This window comes from Stegodyphus dumicola, chromosome 9 (genome assembly GCF_044657685.1).
Source record: "Stegodyphus dumicola isolate Sdum_Otavi_A_Nest chromosome 9, ASM4465768v1".
Taxonomy (NCBI): Eukaryota; Metazoa; Arthropoda; class Arachnida; order Araneae; family Eresidae; genus Stegodyphus; species Stegodyphus dumicola.
The window spans coordinates 150,413,523-150,432,184 of record NC_140776.1 but is presented as its reverse complement, the minus strand read 5'-3'; the positions used below and the strand labels follow the sequence as shown (position 1 = coordinate 150,432,184).

At 35.9% G+C, this 18,662-nt stretch overlaps 1 protein-coding gene across 1 annotated transcript in view; it reads right to left on the bottom strand.

Annotated features, from left to right (window-relative positions):
* Positions 1 to 371: 371 nt before the first annotated feature.
* The window catches only part of LOC118203010 (uncharacterized), a 31,064-nt gene continuing 12,773 nt past the window's right edge, over positions 372 to 18,662 (bottom strand). Inside the window, exons 2-4 of the mRNA XM_035375256.2 lie at positions 8,831 to 8,930; positions 6,103 to 7,846; positions 372 to 517 (exon numbers count right to left, since the gene is read on the bottom strand). Coding sequence (XP_035231147.2) covers positions 510 to 517; positions 6,103 to 7,846; positions 8,831 to 8,930 — 1,852 coding nt within the window. The 3' untranslated portion in view covers positions 372 to 509. The remainder of the gene's footprint in view (positions 518 to 6,102; positions 7,847 to 8,830; positions 8,931 to 18,662) is intronic.

Genomic DNA, 18,662 nt, shown 5'->3' with positions numbered 1-18,662 from the left:
TTGACTGTTAAAAAAAAAAAGTGAAAAAAATTGACCGTTTCACTCACGCGTGTGTTGGATTTGCGCAATACTTATGTCCCACAAAAGTTTTGTAAATATAATGGAGTCCTGGGTTTGTCGAGAAAAAAATCTCAGTGATAAAAAAGTGTAGCGACTGAAAAAAAGTTTAAGAAACCCTGGATTTACGTAAAAATATTTCAGTTAATGGTATATAAGATTTCTTCAACAAGCTGTTACAGGTGGTATTCCAGTTACTCATGAATACTTATTAAATTGATTACCCTTGTTAAACTTTCGTTCCTCAAGTCAAGCATTTTTTTTCTAAATCATGCACTAGCATGTTTTTCACATTTGAAAAATTAAAGTACATGTTAACGGTACAAAATTTATTGTGCAACAAATAAATCAATTACAAGTGGTCATACACCAGTTTACAAGACACAGACTTGAAATTCAGGGTAACTGCTGCCAGACAGTCCGAAAAATCAATCCTTTCAGGAAGCCTGATCTTATTTGCCTGAAAAAAAAAAAAAAAAAAAAAAAAAAAAAAAAAAAAAAAAAAAAAAAGAAATTTAAAAAATATGAAATTTAATACATTTAATCACTATTCCCCTCTTAAAGAAATCTAATTAGTATTTACATTACACGTGGCGAAAACAAAATGCCATGAAAGAGAAACAAATTACCAGTGTTTAAGGGGTTTATTCACTAGAAAATCGTTGGGTAAAAGAAGATTCAGCCGCAGAAATGGATTAATTAGTTACAGCAAAGCCGTTGAGGGCTATCTACTTAAAGGGTTTGGTTTATATTTGATTATCCCAAATCTGTCTAAACACTTAAGAGCTATCTGCCTTCGTGAGATCTTTCTAATGGAAATTCGTTAGTTACTATGTTAGTAATGGGAAAAACCACGAAAACGTCTAGGAAGCCAGCTCGTTTGCCTACAATAGAACCCAGGTCCAATTACCAGTATTCAAAGACTGTCACTCAGCCGTTTGTGGACGCATATACTTAAGGATGCATTTGTTGAGGATTTTCAGAAGAATTCTCTCGTATGGGCATCATCCATGGAGAATACAACGCAAATACCAAAGTTTCGAGTTAGTTGGCTGGAATCCGAGCTCGGGTCGAATAACCAGCGTTCAGTAATCTCAACACTCGGCCACTGGCAGCTCGCTAAGGGAAACTGGATCATTTCCAAGTTCTACATGTAAAAAAACCATGAGAATGCCCTTCAGCCAGCCCTCTTTGCCTGGAATCGAATCGATATTCGGAAGCAAAAAACGTTCAGAAATTAATATATATCTGTCATGAACTATTCCCAGAATCCTCATTTTTTAATACTTTGCGTTTGAAAAATTTCCAAGTTATTTCACATATTCTAAAGTAAATGTGCAAGGAATATTGTGATTTTACGTTAAGATAGCTTTTGTCATTTGAACATTTGTAAACCATTTGTTGATCTATTACATCTTATTTAATAGTTAAAGTTAATAGCCCACTAGTAGTCGAGTGGATAAGAACGTTGAAAATGGTAATTAAATCCTGTTTCAACTCCCACTGAACATAATAATTAGAACCTGTTCAACAGGGTAGCCGCATGTTCTCGTTTGTAACACGACTAGAGCTAAATTTCCTTTAGAAAGTCCGTTCAGAATGGTCCTCTTTCCTTCAGGTAGCCAACCCTTGTATGCTTTGCTGCATTTCAATAAACAAATTTATGTTGACGCTAGTTTAAGATAAGTACTACCGCTCAACACTGCTACTTAAATCCGGGTTCAAATTCAGGCGAAAAGGGCTGGCTGCATGTGAATTTCCGTGTTTTTCACATCCGTAGAGTAAATACGAGCTAATTTGGGTTAAAAAAATCTCTTACAAAGTCATACTAGTCCTTAGGCAGCTAATACTTGAAAGTTCTTGCCGCAATTTAATCTAAATTATTAAATAGTTTTAATGAAATATAACTGAACATTAAGCAGATCTTTGTCAGGTCTTTTAACGAGTGGGTTTGGTTTAATTTATGGCAAAGCACACTACGGCTATCTGCCTAAGGGAAGGGATGCCTTCGCTGACTTTCCAAGAGAAACTGGCTCGTATACACGTTACACATGAGAAAATCCATTGTAATGAATGAGAATTAAAAAAAAAAAAAAAAAACACCATTCGTTCAAACTGAGTATATTTCCGGATAGATGTTGGTAGAGATTATTTGACAATGAATTGTTAATTCATTGCTTAGAAGAACAGCGACATTATTTAATAGCACATAAAGCAAAGTATAGAATCCTTTCTCAGTTATGAAGAATTGTTCAAAAACATTTTGTTGAATGAAGATTTATTAGAATTTTATCCATCAGAAAATGTCATTTCTCTTTACTTTAGATCGGATAAAACTGACGTTAAACATTGTGTTGAAAAGCATTTGTTCCCATCTTAAGGAATTTGTATGTTTCTAATTGAATGCAAAAATTAACTGAAAAGCCAGTGAAAATAAGTTGAGAAATGATTTAAAACTATACCTAAACTGAATGCTAACACTCCAGTACAAGCCCAGAATAAAAGAAACTCTGGATTCTCGTTACTTAAAGGATGAAAACTTTGCCAAAACCAGAACATTTTATGATATTAAGGAGAATGGATAACTTGTAATGCTTCCAATCTTCAACTTACTGTTAAGAGATCTATTAAGGCGGGAGTTCGTTATTACTACGATTTATCTCGATTGTAGCTTAAAGGCGGGAGTCGTAGTACTACGATTTATCTCGACTGTAGCCAGAGGCCACTTTACATTTGTATTTAGTATGTTTTCAGGTTTGAAGCTGTTCTGTTGTTCAAATTTCGCTAGACATCAAAAGGTTACAGCCGAAAATGTCGCGGAGAAAACAACGCAAGGCGAAAACGTCGTGCTAGAAAACATCGCGGGAGAAAACATCGCGGGAGAAAACATCGCGGGAGAAAACATCGCGGGAGAAAACATCGCGGGAGAAAACATCGCGGGAGAAAACATCGCGGGAGAAAACATCGCGGGAGAAAACATCGCGGGAGAAAACATCGCGGGAGAAAACATCGCAAAGAGAAAACATCGCAAAGAGAAAACATCGCAAAGAGAAAACATCGCAAAGAGAAAACATCGCAAAGAGAAAACATCGTCGTCGAAAATAAAGCGGTTTAAAAACATCGTCGTCGAAAATAAAGCGGTTTAAAAACATCGTCGTCGAAAATAAAGCGGTTTAAAAACATCGTCGTTGAAAATATTGTGGTAAAAAATAAAGTATCTACAAATCATCGCATGACGATAACATCGCAGACATGCTTTTTTCAGGTATGCTTTAATAAGTGTAAATGGATATTCCCATAATGATTTGTGAGCGCAAGATGGAAAGAAGGATAATTTTTACTTTCATATTTTTTATTAATTAATAAATTTTTGCTGAGAAAATAAAAAGAAAACTGAAGCATAAAAAATTAATGCAACTTATAGCACTTAATAGAATTTTAAACCGACATAGTTAACTAACAAAGGCCATTAATAAATCATTTTTATAAAGTTTTTACTGGTAATATTTCATGAAAAGTATAATCTATAAGTTACATTTAATTTCCTATGCTTAAGTTTCCTTCTTACGTTTTCAGCAAAAATTTATTAGTTAATAAAATATGTGAAAGTAAAATTTATCCTTCTTTACACCTTGCGCTCACAAATCATTATGGGAATATCCATTTACAATTATTAAAACCTGAAACAAGCATGTCTGCGATGTTATCGTCATGCGATGATTTGTAGATACTTTATTTTTTACCACGATATTTTCGACGACGATGTTTTTAAACCGCTTTATTTTCGACGACGATGTTTTGTACCACGATGTTTTAGAACTGCGATGTTTTCTCTTTGCGACGTTTTCACCTTGCGTTGTTTTCTCCGCGACGTTTTCGTCCACGATGTTTTTGCCGCGATGTTATCGGCGGACACCCTTAAGCACAAATTAATTCGGATAGAAAATAAAGGCTATATGCCTAACGAAACTGCGTAGTTTGTGCGGCACATAAAAAAAGAAAATTGACTTGCTTCAAATGAGAGTTTTGCATTGCACCTCTTCACCTTGGCGAGTGTTATCAACATTATCACATTTATAAAAATTACTAGATTCTTCTCATAAATATGTACTTTAAAACATTTTTTGTAATTAGTGTTTAGTTCTTTAATATTTCTTGTAGTTTAAGTGTTTAAATAAACTTTTTTAAGACTAAATTTTTTATGATTACACAAAATATCGCCCACTCTAGGACGAAAAACGAGGCGAAGCGGTCGCTGCGTTACCTAGCATACTTTCATCAAGATCCCCCTCCTTTAATGTGTTAAGATAATGAAGTAAGCCTCCATACTGAGGGGAAGCATTCACGTTCATTGCCAAGATTCGTCGGGATCACGGTATGTCCTCCTATCATTATGAAATTAAAAAGACCCGCCTTTCAAGATCAGGCGATTCTAGAATGAGTCGTACGAGAATTGCAAAGAGTTTTTGGAACGAGCCTGACTTCTCTGGTACTCATTCCGCCTAACATCTATTTGAATCATTTAAAATTTTACATTTCTAAAAGCCCGAAAATAAGCGACTATTTGAATTGTCGAAGTGCGATCTAAACCGGTAAGTAAACAAAAAAAAAAAAAAAAAAAAGAGTTGGTCAAAATTTACTTGAATATGTAAAAACTTAGGTTTAATTAGTCAATAATTTTCTTTTTAACATTATAACGCACAAGTCTTTGAGATTTCTTTGGTCTAAACATGAAAGATAAAATCTTTTAAATGGCAAGAGTTAGGGGTTTTGCAGAGCTCAAGGACACATCAGGAAATTTTAATGATAAAGTCACTTTGCAAGCAGATATAGAGAATGCTATAGATAGAGCTCGCCTACACGAGTAAATTAGTGATGTCCCTGAAGGTGTTCTTTCCCTTAAGCAGACAGGTAACAGCAAACCACGAGAGAATTTAGTTTACCATTCCCATATTAAATATTGTGTATGGGTATGTATAGCCCTCATCTGTTAACCAAAAATTTCAAATTTTCACTTGCCAACGTTATTTGGGCATTCAGCTCTTAAAATTTCCAACTCTCGTATACTCTTTCAATGAAAGTCTGTATAAGAAATTCAAATCTCCTACGCATACTTACCTAATTACTTTGAGTTTTCTTCATAAGAGGCAAGAAACGCAAGCATTCACTAGCAATTTTTAGGCCATCATTTTAACTAACACTATCCCGAACAGATGTAACTGTTTAAATGAGCTTTTCTTACGGCTGAACACAAACTGAAGATCAAAGATGCTTGTGCGGAGATGAACGGATGAATGTTTATTTCTTAGTTCTTCCTGCAAATCAATATGCGGATCTTACATTAAGCATAGAAAAAATTTGCAATATTGTGTTATTTGAGGCTTACTGCGATTAAGAAGACAATGCCTGCAGTTAGGATACTTTTTGAAAGATTGTATTCTCTGCAGAAATAATGTTCTGAAAGTTCTTTGGCAGATCTAGATATATTTTTATACAGTGTTCCTGTAATCTCATTAAAATCTAGAAATTCCAATGGACGCAACTGAACGTTAAAGGGTCCAGAAAACTCGAATTAAGGAATTAAAAATAGGCAATTCCAGAAACTTTTTCTCATTAAAAGTGTTGTATGCTAGTCTCATTAAATTTTCTTTAATACGTATGTAAAAATATAATGATTTAAAAGTCTTAAATCTTAGCTTAAAACATTCTGTTGATTAGTTGCACACGAGTTATCTGAAAACTTTGCGGAGAACCGTCTAATGGAAACTGGCTCTTGTTCACGTCCCACACAGAGAAAACAAACCCACCCATACAGCCAGCTCATTTACTGGAACGAAATACTAGCATACAACAGTTTTATGAAATTGATGAATGTTGAATAAATCTAAAAGGAAGGTTTAGACTTTTTGCTGTTTTTTTGGCTTAAAAGGGGATTTCCTATAATAAAGTACAACATTTCAAATAGGCATCATTCAGGCCATAAGCAAATGGAATCATGGCTACATAGAGAAGACATTAGAAATACTTTGTAAAGAATAATTTTACCTGTTTGTTTATTTCTTGAAGACTGCGATATTTTCAACTCTTTTAGGGTCCTCAGAAGATCTTCCAAGTCTTCATTGTTGGACAAATCAAAGTAACGAGGCCGAACTATAACACCACCATCGCCGATACCAACTTCAAATACATCTTCACCGACTGGTTCAGCTTCACCATCTTTGTGCAGTTCAACAGGTACGTTCAATGCTACATCCGATTCACGTAAAGTGTCGTTAAGAAATGTAATGGGATTTTTTATGTCTTTACTTATTCCCAACTTCAGTGGCATACCATTAGAAGCAAAAGCCAATATTATATCAGGCTCATCGCTAGTTTTTCCTGTTTCAGCAGATTTGCCAGGGTAAAAGAAAGCAGGCAGCAGCAGCTTAATTTCAGGTTTATCGCTTGTTTCTGGTAATTCAGTAGAACCACTACGATGATAAAAAGCAAGCAGCGGTTTAGCACTACTTTCCTGAATACGTAACGGAGCTCTAAGAGGATTTAACGGTTCCAGCATTAATAAGAACTTTTTATTAGAAGATACTTTTAATTCCAACGAATTGTCTATTTTCTCAGACTCTGATGCCTCCTTAATGTCCACATTTTCATCACTTGACATATCGCCTTGCCGTTTATAAACTGGATAATAAATAAGATTCGGTATAAAATCTTTCTTCTCATAATATAATTGAACATCAGAATCTTGAGGAATATAAGAGTCCAACACCAACTGGAGATTAGTTTTTGGAACTTGTTTTTTGAATGTTTTAGTATCTTTCACTCGTTTTCTTCCATCATGAGATAATTTTGAATTTTTCTTATCTGTCGTTTGTATTTTGTATACATATGGATCAATTAAATTTGATACAGAACGTCTGAGAAACTTTTCCGGGGGCCTATGCATTTCGGATCCAGAGGTCAAATCATCTAACATACCTTGAGGTTCATTTGCAGTTGTCTTGGATGCAACGCTTTCTGATACAGCTGTCAAATTTTGTGACATTTCTCTTGATTTTATATGAATTAAAGAATTTCGAATTTGCTTAATACGTTCATAAAGCTGACTTAATCTTTCAATTCTGTTTTCAAGATCATCTTTAGCCGGAGGGTGTTTAAGTAAAAATTCTTGAGCTTCGTCCCTAGTTTTATCTTTCTGTACGTCAATATCGGTGTCTGTTACTTGAAGTGTTTCTTCAGATTTGCCAAACGCCGAATTAGCTTCGAGTTTTGTGGACGTATCATCCATAGAACTTGAAACGGAAGTTTTGTCTTTTAATATTTCCTTCACTGGTGACGACTCCGGTGCTAGAGACGTGGTCATGGGCAGAGGTACAGACATATCTAAAGAGCTTTCATGTTCCTTAGTGTGAATATTCAGACCAATTACATCGGAAGATGCAAGAAGATCTGAAGGCGTTTCAGTTACTGCAAAGCCTGTGCTTTCTTGAAGATTTCTAGAATTTTTTGGTATTCGATTAAAATATCCAGATCTCCGTCTATAATTCTCATTAATTTGTTCAGCTGAATCTTCTTCGAAATCAGTTTTAAGGACGGTCTGTTTATTAAATGCATCTTCGATGTCTATAAATAGATTTGCAAGTTCTGTGATGACATTCAGCATCGGCTCGGGTGTTTCGTTTTCTGCTGGTAGTAAAGCTGAATCGGTAAAATCGCTTCCATGAGATTGTGCCAAGACCAATAATCGTAAAAGAATCGGGTATAAAAATGTGCACAGAACCAGTTTATCCATCTGAAAAGAGAAAATTTAAGTTGAATTTTATTCAGAAACTTAAAACCGTTGCATAGGATGTCGCAAATTCAAGGGATGACAGAACATGGCTAAAGTAATGACTTTTGTAATACGGAGAGCATGAATGAACCGTTGTTTTAATCATGGATATTTACAATTATTCAAATAAACGTCAGTAGCTGCACTGGACGACGATGGTTTATTTATGAGGGACAGATTGTCTCAAGATTATAAAACTTCAAATGAATGAAAACATTTGTAATATATGCATCACGTGATCGACATGCAGTTTAGAAAGTTGCTCGGCATGCCAGGCACTTCAGCAGCAAGACTAATTCTAGCAACAAAGTCTTCAGAAGAGTCAATCTGTCTGGTAGACAAACAAGATCCATTATCGTTGTGATGCCTATATTACAGCTACCTATATTTCATCTGAACAGTTCTTGTAAATAACGTTTATTTCTTATAAATATCCATGATGAAAACAGTTTCAACTCTCCATGTTCTTCGCATTTAGTGTATTTTCGGGTTCTTGATAGAATATGAAGTGAACCTGAAAACACTCTCACATTATACTATGAAATTTATTAATTTTGCATGTTCTATCATCCTTTAAATTCGTGACATCAATTGTCATCATGGATCCTAAGTATATTCCATGAAACCAGTTTAAATTGTTAAAAAAAATCAAATAATTTAACTGCTTGCGGTTTGATACAAATTATAACTAAACACACAAGCTTTGAACTTTAGCGCTGTTTTCAGCTATTTTCCATGCACATTGAAAACAGTTGTCATAAAACAGGTTGGCTTGGCTTGATTAATTGAATATGGCGAAGCATACGAGGGATATATGCCTACGGAGAGGGATGCCTTCACAGAAGACTTTCCGAGAGAAAAGAGTATTACAAAAGTCAACCATGTAGGCAACCCGTTCACCTAGATTCGAATTCATAATTAATTACCAGTATTCAACAATCTAACCATTTGGCCACTAGTAGGCTTTATCATAAGCATATTCATAGTTAAGAGTAGTGCATTACACAGATACCTGTCAGAATTTGAAGCTTTCTTCACTTCAGGACTGAATAAGCAAAATTCATGATAGTTATCTGCATAAGAAAAGGGAACTTAGTGGAGGACTTCTTAAGAAAAACAAATTAGTATTTATTTGGCTTCCAATACACAGTCTGAAATTCACGACAGAGGCTTTAAATCTGGATTGAACTACCAATATTAAAAGTTCTTTTTGAATAGGCATCTGGTATGCCTTTATGCAATGTACAAGAATAAATCTTATTCCAATAGTTATTTATTCTAACAGTGTTGGGTTTGGGTTTATTTGACTATTGAAAAGTATGTTCGAGTTATATGCCCAAGTGGAGAGATGCCTTCGTGGAGTACCTTTTAAGGGAAACCGACTCGTATCTACGACAGACATGGGGGAAAACCACGAAAACGCCCATGTAGCCAGCCCTTTCGCCTGGAATCGAACCCTGGTTGAATTAAGCTGTATTCAATGACTTCACCGCTCAGCCGCTAGTGGGCGTTGTTCAGATGTAATTCAGCGGATAACTTTCATACTATGGATATATAGAATTGCATAAAATTTTTGATGGGATTCGACACTTTTCATTACGGGGTAGCAACCAAAATATGCTCAAGCGAACCAACTTTATACCCTAAACCGCATCAATTATTATGACTTCCAAGTTATATGCACATTTGTTTAACAAAAGCTGACGGTTTAAGATCTTCGAAATCTGGTTTATCTTTAGATCTCGATTGGAAAAAGGTGATCCTAGAGGTAGACACTGAACCAGTTCAATAAAAATGGATAGAAGTATCAAACAGGAAAGAAATCATCGCATCTTATTGAAGCAAAGTAATTGACTGAAAATATATAAAGCATAATAAAAAAATACCTTTTATTTAAGTTGCTTGGCGACATTTTTGTTGTGTGCAGGTAAGTTGCAGGATTTGGATTACGGGGAAGCTCGCGAAAGGTAAGGATACTTTCGTGAAGAATTTTTTTAAGGAAACGGTCTAGTATTTTCGTCTGTCATAAGATGCAATATAAAAGCTGGTCTTCTTAATACTTTCACACACTCTGATGATTGAAAATAATCAAGTTAATTTTACTGCATAGTAGTTAATAATCACTAGAACAATTTTTGGGGACCGTTAATTTTAATAAAGTATGAATTGAAAGCATATTTTAATGCTTTTAAACTATTGTTCCTGTTAGAAGAGAATCTAATAAAAAGTTTTTTAAACGTGTGGCTAGGTTAAATAAGTAAGGCAAGCTTCTCTCGGTGAATCTTTACATTACGGTAAATTGGCGAAACTTTGGCGACCAACCCTGCTACAGCAACCTGCTAGTTCTTTTTTTTTGGGGGGGGGGCGCCCTTTTTTTTTACTCAATATTTTTTCCAACAATCTGCTAGCCGAATTACGCTTATACTAGAACTTTTATGGAACAAAAGTGCTTAATCATGACGAAGTTTAGGCGCGAAATTGGAAGAAAGTGTAGAATCGCCCACTGCTTGCCGCGATTTTAAGAATTGCATGTACACGTCGACCTATTTCCACTTGAAAAAAAAAATCCCAGAATTGCACAAAAATGGCATTGCGCACACTTTTGACTTTATCCATGTACACATCGATCTATTTTCACTTAAAAATCAAAGAAAATTAACAAAATCCAATTCTTCTTACTCTTGTAAAAAGCGCCAAACAAATAAGTGGACGATTCTGCACTTTAGCAGCCAAATTGTTTCTAAGTGCTTATTAGCTAAAATTGGAATTTTCCGGAAAATGTCACATTACATGTGTTATGATCTCTCATTTCTCTGAGACAAAATAATCTGTGATTCGAACTGTGTACTTCTCAGATTATTGCTAAAGTCCTAGCTAGTAACCTTTATCGCCTTACCAAAGTGTCGCCAAACTACCTGTTACCATATTCTAAAGATTAGCCCTTCTGTCTTCTTGGCATGGTCACTATGGCATGGAATGTCTTATAGACTTAAGGGGGACCATCTCTTATCCACGTAACAGATGGGAAAAACCATACAATTTTCTCTTAGCTGGCCTACGCGCAGAGGTAGGAACGGGGTCGAACTACCAGTTTTCATAGACTTTACCACTAGATCTTGGTGGGTCTTTCTAAATATGAAGACTATAATAGGTTAATTACTACAGTAAGCGAAGAACTAAAATAGAGCTACAGCCTTTAAAAAACTTTGACTTTATAATTTGAAAGCAAAAACACCGTTTTAACATGCAAGAATGATACATTAAATTTAAAAGATGCTCATTACGGAATAATATTGTTCAAGACTTGCGAAAATAAATACAAAAGCCCATTTGAACATCTCCACATGAATTCTCATACATAAGAATTGGAGCATGAATACCGTATAATATTAGAGTATTGAGCTGGCACATTTATCTTTTCACGAGAAAATTGCTTGGCGACGTTGTCCTACTACCAAAATGACCCTAAACTGTTGCAAGCAGTTTGTGAAAGAATAAAGCATTTCTTTTATTTACTAGTCTGTTATAGAGCAGTTAAGGTTAGTTTAGTTCGATTTAGTTAGTGAATGCAAATGACATTAGTAATATTTTAATATTAAGACCAAGTAATGAACAGAGCAGGTCTCCAGATATAGTTTATACATACATAAAAGATTTCACAAAGAAGTCATTCTGAAAATAATTAATGCAATTACGTAGAACATATTTAAATAGCATAAGATGGTAGTATCATTTCATTATTAACGACTGAAACTAAATATAAAATCTTTATATTAGGGAGATAAGAAACTGATTAGAAACTGGGGCTAATCTTTGGAATATGGCAACAGGTAGTTTGGCGACATTTTGGTAAGGCGATAAAGGTTACTAGCTAGGACTTTAGCAGTAGCAGTGTACATGGATAAAGTCAAGAGTGTGCGCAATGCCATTTTTGTGCAATTCTGGGATATTTTTTTAAGTGAAAATAGATCGACGTGTACATGGATGATACCGTGTATGTGCAATTCTTAAAAACGCGGCAAGCAGTTTGCGATTCTGCACTTTCTCCCAATTTCGCACCTAATCTTCGTCATGATTAAGCATTTTGTTTCATAAAAGTTCTAGTATAAGCGTAATTTGGCTAGCAGATTGTTGGAAAAAATGTTGAGTAAAAAAAAACATGCCTTTACTTCGTGAAAACAAAATGACGTCCTAAACAAAACTAGCAGGTTACTGTAGCAGGGTTGGTCACCAAATTTTCGCCAAAAAATCGCCAAGTTACTATAATCGAAAGATAACCGAAACGGGAAGTTGCAAATGTAATTGCCCAGCAGTATTTTGTCAGAACTCTAGGTACTTTTCTGTTTACGGTACAATGATTGTCTCTAAAACAAATGGTGGAGCTAAATGTTGATAATTACGTTAATAGTACATTCAACTATCATTATTTAAAATTGTACATCATTATCATACAGAAGTATTCGCGAAAAATCTTTTATAAAAAATATTTACAATAAGCTTCATGAAGTGAATAATTCACAGTCCTTGTCTTTCTTTGAAAGAACAGCCGTTGCAGCACCTTTTCATTGCTGCATTTGTACTAAAATTTGTGGTTGCTTTAACAAAATACGCCTAATGTCTTTTTTCTGAAAGAATTTAACAGCAGACTTCATTTGGCAACTTCCAAATTGTGGAATTGACCTAGATTTCTTTCTCAGAAAAAAGCAACAGGTCAAAATCTCGCACGAAAAACGTATCCATCTCGAAAAGTAACTTCACATTTTGTGTTGTTCATGACATAAGATTGTTATAACCCATACTCTTGATACATTTTGGTTACCTTCTCTTAAAGCAAAGCACCGAAGAGTTAAACAGGTAAGCAAAACACGCTTATGTACCTATTGGACAAAATAATGGACCGAGCCTTAGAATTCCTTTAATTCTAACTATCCTAGCTTTTCTTTCATCGGAGACTACCAATACTTTCACTTTACTGGATTTCATTTAAGATTTAATGCGACAATCAGAGGCATTTTCACAAACACTTGGCACTTCCTTTTTCTACTTTTATAGCATAATGAGATGATTCTCAAATCTCGATTGAAGTACTAACAGACCTCAAAACGACCAAATCGAAACACGTCACATTATTTGATGATTTTGTTTCCTCATTCGTAGTTCTACTGTATAAGATAGTTACTCAATATTTACCAGAGACAAAAATAAAAGGATTAGATCACTATTGTAATTATTTCACAGAAGCCAAAGCAACTGATACAGATATTGCCCCCGAAGTTATCTTGGCGCCTACTATAGCTCCGAGTATCGGATAAACCAAAAATACCAATTGCTTTTTAAAGAAAATCTTTATTTTTGATAACATCAGTCTTTCATAATTGCTAATACCCTGTCCATTAGTTTTTGAAGTCAGAACAACTGACATTGATACAATCAAGTAAATTGATGTATTATATGCCTAGTAGCTTAACATATTTACAATAAGTAAAACAACTTTTTTGGTTTCTTCTTACACATCATATTTTATCTAACATTTAAATGAATTAAAATCAGACTTCGAACTGATTTATTGAAGAAAAGGTATGTGAATATCCCTGTAAAAATTTAAAGTAATTCACAGGAATTATACTTTGTACATTTTAGCCATTTTCTTTAAACTTTCAGATCGTATACATGAAACGTTTAACCACTTTAACAGTATATAAATATTAATGAAAAAAAATCTTACAAATCGTCTAATTAAAGAATAAAGAGAAAGAAACATACCTTGCAGATAAAAAGTAAAGAACGCTTCTTCTTCTTCTTATATACCTCCTGTTAAAGGTTTTTCGACGTCAACGCTGACTGAAATTTAAATATTCTTATAAATTAAACTATTTAAGTGATTGAAAGAGATTTTTACCCTCTTCTAGAATGAATTTTTGGCCTTAATGCTTTAAATAAAAATTTTTATTACTTGAAGACTCCATCTGATTGCCCTTTTTCTGAATTAACTGTCTGCGGATTTTTAATAATATTTCCCAAGATTATTTACTGCTACTATTGGTTGACTGGGTAAGACTGCTGAACACGGTTTTTATCCTAACTTGATATTCAGTGAATAGGTTGGCTGAGTTCTTGCGCTTTTTTCACATATACCATAAATAAAAGCCAGTTTTTCTTAGAATGTCTTTCAAACGAAATGAAAATTTGCACCATGATTTGAAAATTGACTCTATAAAGGATTAACTAAACAAGCATAATAAAAAATTCTACAACACGGCAGCAGCAAGAATGCTACGGCAAACTTCGCTGAAATTCTAAATTATGAAATCACAGTGGACAATTTTTTTTCATTCGTCCGTATGCTATCGATCTTCTACGACAAAAAGGACTGGTCACTTCACATGCAGTTTCATGCCTACTTATCTTAAATGCCTGTTATGCTTCATGATGTAAATTCTTAAATACTGTATATTTTCCTTTTTTGTCTGTTGCCTGGATTGGACACCTTTATCTTAATACTCTCACAGTTGGGAACATTCATCTTTCCCGCCGTCTACCTGGATTATCTCCTAGTGCAATAAATGGTACCAGACGCGTGATGACTTACGGAGGTAAAGTTACTCTTCTCTTCTTTTCTCTGTTCAAGACCTCCAGGCGGGACACATTTTATGCGCCATTAGTTTTAAAGATCGGTATTATGGTTAATTTTGCTGGCTTGTGTGATCATTGGGCTTAGATATTTCAAGAGTGTAGTGCCTTTGAGGCTCAGGAGCATTTAAAATACAAGGCGAGCCAAAAGTCCTCTCGAGTGGTTTGGTGGTAGGGGATGAGGAGTGGGATCTTTCGACTCTTCCGCGGGGGATTCAGCTTCAAAGCTGAAATGAACTGAGCAAAGTCGTACTGTCACCAACAAGGTGGCCAAGATCCATGCCAACGATGTGTGCAAGCCGCCGCTTCTTGCCACGATAAAATTCGTGGGCTTATTGCGTTGTTTTATAAGACAAGTGAGATAAGTCACAGCAACAGCGACAACAGCAATATACATGCTGGTTTTTGAGATAAAAGGGCCTTAGGCCTTTTCTACATGTCATGAATGTTGGCATATCATGCATATCAGTCTTTCTCAAACGCTTTTGATTTACTGTCTACTTCTAGAAAACTTTGAATGTTCATTGAAGCTCTTGGGAATTCATATCTTTATATTTTTACAAAATTATCTGAGAACGCAGAACAGTAATGGTGCTTTTGGGTTATTTGTATACTGATAAAATTGACAGTAAATACGCCATCAAATTTAATAAATTACGAAAAGCACAGAAATAAGAATTAAATTAGTAATTAAACAAGTTTAATAAGAAGGACGGCCTTAATGATCTTCTACCAGTTAGTCAGCATTAGGATCCATTTTATTAACAACATTTTCAAATTAGTAGGTTTCGTAATGATATGTATATGTAGGAATAGCACGTTGAGGTAGTATAGGACGCCCATGAGCGGAAGGTAAAAGCGTACTGCTGGCATAAATCATCATTCCCTGGACGGATTTCGAGCAACGTTTTGCGAACGTGGAGTTTACAGATATCCCTTTTATCCGTGAGGCGGCGAGCGGAAACGAAGCAGATGCTCCAAATAACCTCTCGGAAATCATTTTCGATACCTCATCTCAGCAACTGCTTTGAGTAATAAATCCAGCTAACAATCAGAAGGTCCAGAGTTCGAAATCCGTGAACGATTAGTCTTCTCCAAGAGGATGTGGCCTATTGGGTATCTTTTCCCTAACCCCAGTCGCTGTTTAAATGAGGGAAAATATAAGGGATTTTCGCCTTCTTTACAATTCCCATTTTTATGGTGAGCTTGGTAGCACGTTCTGCTGCCAATTGAGAGACCTAGAGTTCGAGTCCTGGCAAAAGCATGGCTGATTTTCCCTGTTTCCTGTTCCGGAAAACCTAGCAATGATTAAAAACAACTCAAAATCTGGTATTAGTAAGAGAAAGGAACATATACCTGTTTTACTGAAGTGAATAGACTTTTCTAAAACGAACTTCAATCTAAGGCTAATTATTGCCTCATTTTATGCATTACTGCACAACCTAATTTGTTTACAAATATATGCCTAGAGAAACCACAGTGAGTGTTATTAACTTGTAGAGTCATTAGGTTATTTGGGAAGCAGGAGAGATGAAAAGTGAGCAACGCCTTCGCCAGGACTCCAACCGCGGGCCTCTCGAACATGCGCCGAATGTGCTGACCACTACACTACGAAGCCATGCTAAGAAGGCGGCAATACCTTCTATTCTCATCCTTTTAAAAGGCGACTGGGAATTAGGGGATCCAATCGCCAAATCCTGATGGTGGAGAATCATCTTCCACCACCATTTTTATTTTGGGCGCCACTGAAGAGACATTAGGTTTTTATTTCGAAGCAGGAGAGATGAAAAATGAGCAATGCCCTAGCCCTACTAGAATTTAAATATTTGTTTAAGTATTAAAAGAGACATTTAAAAACATTGCAATTTGCGGATCTCAATGCCAGACTAGAAACGTTACATTTGAATAAACTGAAAAATGCGTACCTTCCGCGGATATTCGTTTGTTTTTTTACTATGCAAAAGGAATTCATACCAGTTTTACCCTTTATTATGTATCATATTACTCTTGTATTATATAAAGAGTTAATTGTATGATTTTCACAGCATTTTTCCATTACAGAATATTTCTCTTCAGAAAGAGATAAATCATGATCTTGAATCCAAAACAGATGTTTTTTGTTTTGTTTTGTTTCTGTTTTGTTTACAGTGTTACTGAGGTAGGTGAGAACTGTCCAGCCTAAAGTCTTCTTAAGAGGTTAATGGATAGAAAAGGAGCGGTACCTTCAGATCCGACCGATTCTTCTTCAAAATTGGAACGGCGCTAGGCAAAAATTCACAGTGCCAAGAGACAAAGACTGTGGCTGTCATTGGTTTAGGCTTTGCCCAAGGCTTAACCAACGGTTGTCGCAATCCTTGCCTTTGGTCACGATAAAATTTGTGAACTTAGCTGATGCCACCGTGAGACAAAATAAGAAACATCTCACTACCAACATAAATGTTAAGCATCCTCACATAACAAGCGTATATCACACAGATCACAGATCATCATTCGTGTAAAATGCATGCGGCCTGTTGTGGCCTTTACCAGTCTATATTTCTTAAGTTCTTAATGGCATAAAGATGCGGTAAAAAGTCTTAAAGCACTGGGTGCTTCATGATTTACACGGATGGGTCGAAGATGGACAATGCAGTCGGCAGCGCATATACAGTTTTCCATAATGGCACTGAAGTGCAAACCTGGAAGTGCCATATGTCTCCGCACAATTCGGTCTTCCAGGCGGAAGCCCTTGCTTTGCTGAAAGCAATAGAATGGGCACAAACTACCACAGCAGAAGATTTTACAATCTATACTGATAGCCTATCGGTACTATACGCCATCAACGACCCACGCCACACCTCCCCACTCGTGTCCCAAATTCAGGAGACACTAAGAAATACGAGTCCGGTCCAAAAAATTGAAATCTCTTGGGTAAAAGCGCACGTTGGTGCCCAGGGCAACGAACGCGCAGATACCCTGGCAAAAGAGGTAGCACAGGACCGGGATGCGGTGCAAATAGACCCACCTTTACCAAAGTCACTTCTCAAGCGGCAAACTTGGCAGTCAGCTCTGTCGCAGTGGCAGCAGGAATGGAACACGTCACCACAGAGTCGGCGAACTTTCGAATTCATACGAAAAGTGGACACGGAACGACTCATATCTGCGCCCTTCTTAACAAGATTCATCACAGGACATGGGCCGTTTCCGACCTACTTCGCAGAGAGAAATATATCCTCCACAGACCTATGTGTCTGCGGAAAAATCGGGTCCCCCGACCACTACCTGACGGAGTGTCAACTCACCACACAATGGCACGTTAAACTCCCGTCGAATAATGTGGCCGCCTTTAAAAGATTCGTGCTGAAACAACCACGACTTATGGACAAAATCAAAAAGATCATGGATCACTTAGAAGTACTGGGGCAGGAGCTCTGCAGCCCTGCATAGGTGCCGCACATGCCAGTTTCTGTAACATACGTGGCAAAGTGAGTACCTCGCTAGCATATATGCTCAGCGTGCCACAGACGCATTAACAACGTACCTCGGCATGCACTGTACCCATCGTACACGCACCAAGAGAATAATGCATAGACAAGTGTATAGTGCAGTCTAGAATTCTCTTACAGTTTTTGTCCGCCTGTTTCTTATGTACATCTACCAGCCAAAGTGTAAATTTCTATTATCATGTTGTCAAGTTTTTAAGAGGCTCAGCCCCTGTAGTAGGCATGTATTAAATATTCACATTAATGTGCACTTCATAATATGTCGAATCCACGTAGTATTTAGTGTTCTCATATGCGTATATGCCTGCATATTTCAGTGTATTGCATTCACGTGTATGTAACAGTAGTATAGTATAATTGTTTAATCTTATTTACGTGTACTGTATTCACGTATTATCAGTGTATTGTATCCACGTGTATGTTACAATAGTATAATTGAATAGTTGTATAATCTAATTCACGTGTATTTTTGTGTACATGGTACTTACGTATCATTGTCAATGTATATCAGTGTAAAGTATATTAGTGTGTCGCATTAATGTGCATTGGTGTATTGTGCCTATATTTTAGTGTATCGTGTATTAGTGTTTAGTATATACATGTATAGTATATTAGTGTGTCGCATCTATGCACATTGGTGTATTGTATCTATCTTTTAGTGTATA